This window comes from Plectropomus leopardus, chromosome 2 (assembly GCF_008729295.1).
Source record: "Plectropomus leopardus isolate mb chromosome 2, YSFRI_Pleo_2.0, whole genome shotgun sequence".
In the NCBI taxonomy this organism is placed as follows: domain Eukaryota; kingdom Metazoa; phylum Chordata; class Actinopteri; order Perciformes; family Serranidae; genus Plectropomus; species Plectropomus leopardus.
The window spans coordinates 29630220-29640715 of NC_056464.1; the positions used below are offsets into that span (position 1 = coordinate 29630220).

A 10496-nucleotide genomic window follows, 5' to 3' on the forward strand; every position below is an offset into this window, starting at 1 on the left:
TGTAATAGCTTTTTAATTATGGCGACTGTGTTAAGGCTTCAAAAATTCTGAAAGAGGTGTTCATTTGTGAAGATTATCTTTCTGAACAAAACATTTAAGTATCGTAAACATTTGTTTGCCACAGAGCTTATTTTCTGCAATGAGCAAAAATACAATGGAAAAATCCTGTAGGGTTTTTGACGAGGCCATCAGGGCGATGCTATAATCTGCATCAGCCAACAGAAAAACGTCATCCCTGCAGCACTCTATTACCAAAGAGTATCAAAGGTTTTTTTTGCAGCAACTCCCCCCAGTAGAATAAGCGGTGGAAGTTGGAATAACCAAAGTAACTGCAGCCTAAAAAAAAAAAAAACATTCATAAAGATAACAACAACAATAAGCTTTATTTCTATACATGCAATGAGAAAAAGAGTGAGAGAGAAAAAAAAGTTATTTTTCAGAAGCTTTCTCTGGAACGTCTTCTGGTGACTTAGAGAATCTTTCCATTAACGTCTTCCACAAACCCTTTTTTTCCTCGTCCATCTGTTGCACATTCCCTGTAGAAATAAAGCAAGGCAGCTTTATTTATACAGCACATTTCATACAACAGGGAAATTCAAAGTTTTTTGCAAAGCAAAAAAATATAAAAACATAATTAAAAAAAACAGATTAATAATAAAAGAGTAAAGAGACAGGATACAAAAGGTAAAATTAATCACAAAATGATTTAAACATTTTAAAATAAAAAACATTAAAAATAGCAAAAGTGCAAACAGGTGGTGCAAAGATAAAAAAAAAAAAATAAAATCCAGTTTAAAAATAAGTTATTTAAGAAAAAAAATACAAATAAAAACAAAGTTAACTTTGTGCTGCATAAGTAGTCCTGAAGACATAAACATATAGTTATGATATTGCGGGGTCATACCTGACAAAAGCAATTTACACTCCTCCACCGTAACTCCGGTAAAGCTTGTGTCTCTTACACGAGGAAACTGTGAGCAGATAAAAAGACATGTTTGCATTAAATTTAAGTACATTAGATACAAGAATACCCACTCATAAAGCAGCTGAATGAATTCAGGAGGGTCATTTTCTGTACATTTTTCATGTTTTAAAGTGCAAAGGAAAAGTGAAAAAAACTTTAATTTACGTGACAAATAAACAGTTTTCATCTGTGTTACATGTTAACCAAAGCGCAAGTGTTAGGAAAGACCTTTGTACAAACTATAAAGTATTTTATTATCCTCATCATTGAATCAAAACTGCCACAAGGTTTTCTTTACAGTCTCGAGCGTGATAGAGAATTATTCCTTGGCCGATAACATCTTAAATGTTACAGACTTTGAAGGGGAATGCATCGTCCACAGAGGGATTTCTCTCTCATCTGCTGCATTTAGTTTCATTGTTTAGACAAGAAAATAATTCATCAAAATAGCTCTTAATGCTTGAATGTAGCAGATACAGTAAGAGAAGCACATATTAAATGTGAATATGTATTGGACACATGGACAGACAGACACCGTACGTACTCGTTGTCTGTAGTAGTTGCCGTTGATGCGGGCCAAACTTTCATAAATCTGGTCGCACTTCTCTGGATCTGAGATCTGGTGGGAAACGTATTGATTGAACAAAAGTCAAATGCACCAACAGAATTTCTCACTGAAAACAATGTGAACACTACCATTAACAGACTCCATTAAAAAAAACTGTAGATATTTCAATGACATTTTTAAGAGAATAAAACTGAGAACATTATAATCTGCCAAAAAAAAAAAGAATTATCAGTCATCTGACTTTTAAAACTTTTTCAAATACTGATATTAGTGTTAACTTCACTGGCACTGCAATAACTATCCATAATCCGAATCAGGTTTATACCAAGTAGGTTTTCCGTACAAGGAACATGCCTCACTGTAAAAATAAGTATCAATCAAGCACTCCAAAGTCAAGAAACATAAATATAGAATAGAAAAAAATACAATAAAAATATGAAAAGAAAATACTGTGAAAAATGTAAAATCACAGTTTTGTAATAGAGTGTGTGAAAATATTGTTATTATTGTTGTTAAAATAAATTAAGTGTAGTAAAATGTACCATATTTTTCTTTCACATGTAATGAAGTACACAGTAGTATAAAAATTTAAGTATATAAGATAGACTTTATTGTCCTGAATATTTTTTTTCACCCACAGTATGTTACGAAAATACAAAATATACAGACTGTCAACAGTCTTTCTAGCTGGTAGTAATAAGTACTTTGATGTATTTATTTTATATTTATATAAAATACAGTAAATAAATACTGCATTTTTTTATCAATATAAAACATATACACATATATATTGCAAAATACATTAAAGTAATGCTGTATTTTAGTTGCATGAAAAATGTATGTAGGAATATACTTTTGATGCATTAATGTTGACGTTTTTGATGTGTTTATGTAAAATATCAATATTATACGGTGACCCTGAGGGTCAAAACACAAAATTCCAGTAATGTGTTTTTGAAATGTTTTTGTGTTTTCCAAAATGTCATGTTTTGCGAGATATTTCTGTGTTTCGTGAAATGTCATGCTTAGTGAGATGTTTTTGTGAAATGTTTTGACCCCTGGGGCCACCTCAATATTAACCTGAAAATCAGCCAGTTTTACTACACTATCCTTCCGTAAAATTTATATAGCAGAGTAAACAGCAAAATATGTTTCTATAACATTTAATGACGTATACAATTGTTCAAAATATAACTATTTAAGTGAAAAGTGCCCCAAAGCTGTGCTGGTAACTTACACACCCCTTATGCAACACTGTTTACATGATGACAGCCTTTCTATCTTGTGTAATAAAGTACAAAACTGATCCAAACTTAAGCACAATAGCATCGACTCTTTAAAGCTTAATTCATTTATTATGTTAATAATTAGGAGTCTGCCAGGATATCAGTTAAACGTGCAGGGCAGACAAGGTCGACGGCTGTCGGCTGTTTTCTCGGTTATCCTCTTAGCTTAGCTCGGCGTGTTATGTCGCCGTGTGTTGTGTCAGTTTAAACGTTACCTGCGTGTTTTCACCCTCGCGGAAGGCTGAGGCCACTCTCTGCCGCAGAAACGTCCCCAAATCCCGGGCTTTCTTAGCCTCGTCCCGGGGCCATTCCTCACACAGCTTCAGGAACCGACGGTACCTGGTGGCAGACATCTTTGGACATGTAATACAAACCGAATTGGGGTAAGGACGTGAGAAGTTTGAGCTTTATCGCACGCCGTACTTGTGTTACACCTTTACTCTTCCTCCTCCTCATGGTGCTGAAGTTGGCTTTCGATTCAGAGCTTTTAATTCAGCAGCTAAGGGGAGAGTTAAGGGAATCCCTTTATATTGCTTATTGATCGCTCGGCTTTTCTTTTCTCCTCAAATGCAGTCTGAAACTTTCAGATTTCTGAACCTTTATTGTATTTGTCAGAATACTAAAAAGGGAGATTTCACTACTTTTTTCACATGTAGACTACTTTGGACCAGGGCTCTCTTGAAAACCTCTGTACTTGGAATAATTCAGTCTGGACAACATTATCCCAGAGAAGATAAATACTATTGAAACACAGTTTCAGATTTTTGAATCCTTTATTCTATTTGTGGAAAAGCAAAAAGGGGAGATTTCACAGCTTTTTTCCCCGCACTTTAATCTCACTGAACTAGGTCCAGATCAAAATCTATGATATTTAGACCAATCTGTATTAGATAATTCCTAAATTAAATCTAAAATCTAAATTACATTTGTGAAAAGTAATGATAGGGCAAAAAAGGACATTTTACTGCTTTTTACACACGTAGATCACACTGAATCAGGTCCAGATTAGAAAAAACACAATATTATATTCAGATTTGGACTAGATTTTTTTTAAAAAAATGCAGTGAAATCTTCGTGTTTTGCATTTTCACAAACAGAATAAAGGTTATATGAAGGTGAAAATGGGTTTCAGACGTTATCATGTTTATGTTGCTTTTTAACTCCTGTAGAGTGTCTTTGAGTACTTGAAAAGTGCTTTATAAATAACATTTATTATTATTATTATTATTATTATTATTATTATTATTATTATTATATTATTATTATTATTATTATTATTATTATTATTATTATTATTATTATTAAAAACTCTCCCCGGAAGCTACAAATCGGAAGCGAACTTCAGTGTCTTCCGGTCTGCTCCTCGTTTTTGCTGCTTCGGTCGTTACGCCGCACGGTAACAAGATGAGCGGAGCAAACGGTAAAACGAGTCCGTCCTCCGGTGTGATGGACTGGATCAGTTCAGCCTGTCGGTTCGCAACAGACAGAAACGACTTCAGAAGGTGAGCTAATGTGGAGAAATGTTCAGTAATGTGTTTGAACTGTGTGGTTGTTAGCCGTGTGGCTAACGTTAGCACTCTGCGCCGGGGACATTTGTCCTTGTCTCGTCCAATTTGTCTTTCCGGACTAAGGTTAGTCCACTTTGCCGCTATCGGGGCTGGATTATCAACCGGGCTCATCTGCCCCACAACTCTGGCGGACCCTAAAATCCCAGGCTCGCTGCAGGTCTCCTGATCAGGGACTCTCTGCCTGAATGACTGAAGGCCGGACATGTTTCTTGGGATTTTAGGACAAATCTTGTATTTCATCTTTACCTGTTTCATGTATTTTTGTGAAAAATGATTGCACAGTTGACTAGAACAGGGAGGTATTAACTGGAAAATAAAACGTGGCCATAGCATTAAACTTTAACCTAGTTCCAAATTTAAAGTAGCGAATATAACAGAAAATAAATGTTTCACATGCACTTTTTTAAATAATGTACTGAATGTGTGAATATAAGTGAAGAACTAATCAGTATAGACAGAAACATCTAATATAAAAACACCTCTACAGCATCTAATGAGACAGATTTTTGTTTACCCCTAAGACAACATTGGGGCCATTTGTTTATTGTTTCTGTTAGGAGTTAACAGATTATTGGCCTGGGCAATTATTTGGGCCGATATTTGGCATTTTGCCTATTGTCTGTGCTGGCGTTTTATTGATGGACGGTAAATTAATTAATTAAAAAATGCAAAGGAATTGTCAACATGGCAGGAACTTTTTTTATGAAGTTTTTTTTAAAATTTTCATATACATATAATGTACTTGCTGTATATGATGTTGAAAGTCTCAGTTTCTAATAAATATTTACCAAAGGCATTTAAACAAAGTTTTGTTTTTTTGTTTGTTGTATTCTAAATTCTATTAAATATTGAAACATCTCTTCCAAATATCGGTTATCGTTATCGGTCTCTTTAACTACTAATAAGCGGTATTAGTGTCGGCCTCGAAAAAAAGTATGGTCCATTCCTAATTTCTGTACATTTATAGCACTCTGTGGGGTCTGTGAGGTGTTCAGATCTGCTGTGGAGCTTTAAAGTCATTGACTAAAACAAGACCCACTGTTCCCGGGGAAATTGGGTCTCTTTAATCAAATACAACATAGAAACAGTGTTTAATGCTCAGTGCTTTGATTTGGCTGTAGCCACTGTGTAGTAGTTTTATTTTCGGCTGATTTGTCAATGTAGTATTTGCTGTGTTTGATTAAAAGTTTAATCTTGTCAGAATAAATCAGTATTTGTGACTCGGTGCACGTCTTACTCATTTTCAGGAATCTTCTGGTGAACCTGGGCTTGTTTGCAGCTGGAGTTTGGGTTGCTAGAAATCTCTCAGATTTTGACCTGATGTCTCCTCAGCCCGTGACATAACCTGCTCAAAATACGTGGACGCCAAAACCAGGATGATGGTGAGATCATCTTCTTTGTTAGTGCCAGAGGGAGGAGGTGATGTTGGGTTTACAATACCAAGCTATTGTTCGGCACAACAGCCGACAACTTTGTGCATCCCGCAAAATTTCTGCAAAAAGTTAAGTTTTAGTTTAGTTTAGTTTCTTTCCAATAACTCAAATACACACAAGTTGAAAAATCAATATTAAGTCATTACTTTTGAAGCACTGACAAACCAGAGCAGCAAAGTATTTTTCCACTGTTCCCTTATATATATATATGTTTCTATAATAAAAGTGAAAGAAGCAAACAAAACAAAATATATTCATATTATCTACACCTGAAAGTCCCGAGCATAATACCATATACTTGCATGAGTGTTTATAACTTATCTTATTTTTTATATTTATTTAAATCTATTAACACATTTTCATTTGCTTTTCAAAACTGTCCCACAAATTAACTTGTGACTGTTAAATATCTTTGTTCTGTATTTGTTTTAATCTTTGTGTTTGAAAACATACAAATTCCTCTTAGTTCATACTGAGTCACTCTAATTTGTAACTTCTGGACACATTCTCAAAGTATCTCGTTTTTTAAATTCATACATACATTGTGCAGTTTTAAAGTTCACCAAAATCTCTAAATTAGAAAGCATCAGAGTTTATAAATAACTTGTTGGTTGATATAAACTGAACAGGAGTTCATGTGCAGACTGATGTAGCAGTTTTCTTTTTTTTTTGTATTTATTTTAATGTCTGTAACTGACGATATCTTTGTGTTCCTTTAGGTGTTTTGGACCAACAAAGAAGAAACACCGGATATGTATAAACGACCATGAAACTTTTATATGACTAGTTAAAAATCCGAATGAGCTTCAGTTTTCTGTTGAATATTTTCTGTCGTGTTATTGTAGATTACCTAAAGAGAAATACGTTGAATCAGTGTCTCTGTTCTCGTCGTGTCTGACCCGCAGATTTTAAAATAGCTTTAATTTATGAATTTGTGCAGAAAAAATGTCCACTCAGGAGCTCTTTGTTGCTGCAGCTCGTAAATGTCTGCGCGCTGGTAAAAAGTCTCTGTCTGTCCCTCAGAGTCTGGACCTGGCTGCTCAGGTCTCGGCTGTTGATTTGGGATTGAAACCGGCTTTACTGTACGACAGCAACGGCGCCGGCGCAGACCAGGTGCAGCAGTATTTGAGCTCTCTGCAGTCTTTGCAGCTGGTTTCTAAATCGCTTCTCACGCTGGATTTAAACGGAAACACCCTCATCGTCAATCCCCTCACAGTCAGATCAAACGTAGAACGGCTGTTTCGTGAGAACCACGTGGCTGTGATAGATGTCTGCCGCTCACTCGAGAAGCCCGCCATCGCTGACCCGCTCAGAGCAGAGCTGAAGAGCACGACGCAACAGTTGCTGCTTCTCCTGAGAGCGTTTGACCAACAGGAGGAGTCGGAGAAACCTCATCGTGTCGGAGACGAGTCGGAGCACTGGAACCTGTGCACGGTGTTTGGTCTTTTACTGGGTTACCCCGTCGCTTACTGGTTTGATCAGACTGAGAGCTTTGAAAACTGTCTGTCTATGACGCCGCTGACGGTGACTACAGCTTCAGCCACGTGGCGGACGGACGCCGCAGGTCACACGTTTTGTCTGTACTCGTTCAGCGTCCCGGCTGTTCTGCTTAAAGCGGCGCAGTCCAACCTGGAGAACTGGAGGCTTCGTTTACAGGAGAGATTTCAGCAGCAAAATGTCCTGACGGATCTCAGAGTTTGTCAGTCCACCGTCACTCTGCCCTCAGTCTGTTTGTAACATCGAGTTTGTCTTTAAAATAAAATGTTACAGAATATGTTGGTTTTACTTTATCACTCCATTAAACTGTGTCAAAACAACTCTACTTTTTTGGTTATTGGTGCACACGGCGAAAAACAAAACCGAGGTAGTCAAATCAAAATCCAGTTAACAAGGTTCTGTTTTGGGGACTGTAGTGGACTAGGGGCGGACAGATTGTCAGTCTGGTCAATTATTGGGGCCGATATTTATCATTTTGCTGATTATCTGTATAAGCGTTTTATTTTAATGATCACTGTTAATATTAATTAAAATGTGCAAATAATTGTCAGATGGGAGCAATGTTTACTTTTAGTTTTATTTATCCATTTTTTATTTAAATTTTCACTCAACTTAAAAAGAAGTTACTGGGAACTTGCTTTGTATGATGTTGAACATTTCAGTTTTGATTTAACATTTGCTAAAGGCATTTATACAACGTTTTATGTTTATTATATTCCAAATTCTAAAACAAATACAAAAAAAAACAAATATTGTACTTTGGACTCTAAATTTCTGTGAAGGCTCATTACTTGTTAAATTTGCTTCGATTTGAAGGATTGAAATGAATGTGAAGTCAGCAGATTTTTTTCTTTTTTTAAAATGCAAAAGTCCTTAAATCCACAACAAATTGCTCGCACTGGCAACAGAAGTTCGCTTTTGGGCTTAAAAAATGTTTGAATGTTCTCTTATTAAAAATTTTCTGAAATTTTCTAAAAATCTTTTATTTTTAGAAGCTAAATCTACAGTAATTTCCCTATTTGTGAGACAAGGCATCGGCCAGAGGATGAAAAGAAATTTCTTTTGAGCTTGTTATTTGAAACAGAGAAAAACAAAAATTGCAGTTAGTTAAGGACTTTTTCGACAAACTTTTCATTTCTCAGCGTCTATAGTCAGTCGGTGCACTCAGCAGGTTGTTTCAAGCCATTTGTTCTTCAAATGTATTAAAACAATATACAGCAAGGCATTGAGTTTTTTGGGGTTTTTTTTAAGCACTTCATACTCCAGTACTCACGTTGGCATAGCTTCAATTTACTATTTCTGCAGTGTCTTACATTCCTGTTTATAGTTTAGTTTAAAAGAACAGACCTACCAACCACAACATAACAGAGCGACACCACATAAATGTAAAATAAAGCCACCATATGTAAGTAAATTTTCCCTCCAAAAGTAAAAAGTAAAACAAACATTTTAAAAGGTTTATTTATTTATTTGTAAAATTAGGCTAGATGCAACTCTGGCACATTACTACTGTTAACAAAATAAAACAAGAATGTTAAACCTGGGTTTATGCAATGTAATGCAAATATGTGCATAATAACTTATAAGCCTCATTTACATAATTAAACACATTTTCAGACAACTTGATGACAAAAAAATTGCTCAATATAAACGATCAACTGGGGAAGATCATATATTAGTTAAATTTTTACTCTCTTCACCTGTAGTGTTTCCCCTTAAATAAAAGCAGCATTAGTACACAACAGTCTAACAGAGCGTGAGGAGACAGACGTGTGACTCCCTCCTCCAGGTCTCATGTCACAGCCTTCAGCTTTCACCTCCGCGCCTTCACACAGCGAACCACATGCTGTATCATCGACTCTGGTGATGCCAAAACCAACAGCAGCAATGCCAAATACAGTACAGCTTGATTCTCCTGGCAGTGTTTCTGTTTGTCGCACCAAGATATTCATCGCCTGACACCAATCTGTTTCATGCAGAGAACTTCAATTTCCAAAACAGGCACACTTTAAAAAGAAACCAACAAAAAATGCATAAAATAGTTGAGTCAACTAAAATGACTCAACTTCAAATATATACTCAACCAAAATAGTTGAGTAGATATTTGAATTTTCAGATTTGAATTTCATTATTATGTTGTTCACCTGTTTGAATCTGAGGTAGTTTTGACAGCTTAAAGGGAAACTTCACCCACAAAACGAGCGTCTGTTTATCAGTTACTCACCTCGAGTTGCGCTGAATTCATGAAGAAAACATTTTTTCTTACATGCCTTTTTTTCTCACAGCAGATATTTTGACATGTCACGGTAGAAAAAGCACAGGTGTGTTTAACAAAATGCATGAGAGCTGTTTTCCTTTTAGGGGAGGTCCTGGTATCGTGCACGCTGGCTCACTGAAGCAGCTTCCTGGGTCGTCGTTCACATTATCGGTTTCAGCTGTGATTTTCCTGCTGTGAAAAATCAAAGTGTCTGCTGTGAAAAAGATCCACTGAAGTCATACAGGTCTGCGTTTAACAAACAGCAGAACAATTGTATGCTCAGTGCTTCCCAAACGTGCATTTTCACTAAAACAGAACTAAAAACAGGTGTGGACTGTAACTAAGTACATTTACTCAAGTACTCTACTTAAATATGAATTTAAGGTACTTTTAGGCTACTTTACTTGAATATTTTATTTTCATGCTACTTTATACTTTTACTCCACTACATTTCAGAGGGAAATATTGTAATTTTTTACATCACTACATTTATCCACAGCTTTATTTACTTTACAGACTAAGACTTTTGCATAAGAAACATAAGATGAGTTTATAAAATATTTTTTGTTATAGATTAAATTACATAACAGTTTATTCAATTTCTGCTTCAACAAATACTTGATAAAGCAATTAGTCAATATACAGAAAATTAATTGACAACTATTTTAATGAGTCATGGGGGTGATATTTTCAATTTTGTTTATAATTTTGACTTTTTCAAATATTTCTTCTTTTTTACGTTATTTCTTTGGTGTTTTTTCTTTCTTTTTAAGTTATAAAATTGATTTTTTAAAAATTGTTTATATGTATATATATTTATAATGGGGGGGGGTGTTTAATAATTTGAGTTTTCTGGGAGTGTTCATTTTCTTTTTTGAAGATTTTTTTGCATTGGATACTTTAACTTTTTTTCCTGATTGTAC

General features: G+C 35.3%; 2 protein-coding genes across 2 annotated transcripts; one reads left to right on the forward strand and one right to left on the reverse strand.

Moving 5' to 3' along the window:
* Window positions 1-364: 364 nt before the first annotated feature.
* LOC121959024 (ubiquinol-cytochrome-c reductase complex assembly factor 2) lies at window positions 365-3230 on the reverse strand. Its single transcript, XM_042508209.1, has 4 exons — window positions 3034-3230; window positions 1509-1583; window positions 905-971; window positions 365-536 (listed from the first exon to the last, which is right to left on the reverse strand). The coding sequence occupies exons 1-4, from the start codon at window positions 3169-3171 to the stop codon at window positions 430-432; spliced, it is 387 nt and encodes a 128-aa protein (XP_042364143.1). The 5' UTR covers window positions 3172-3230; the 3' UTR covers window positions 365-429.
* A 3313-nt stretch (window positions 3231-6543) lies between these two features.
* On the forward strand, window positions 6544-7636 carry c2h1orf74 (chromosome 2 C1orf74 homolog). The gene has a single exon (XM_042508153.1). The coding sequence runs from the start codon at window positions 6765-6767 to the stop codon at window positions 7554-7556; it is 792 nt and encodes a 263-aa protein (XP_042364087.1). The 5' UTR covers window positions 6544-6764; the 3' UTR covers window positions 7557-7636.
* Window positions 7637-10496: the final 2860 nt, after the last annotated feature.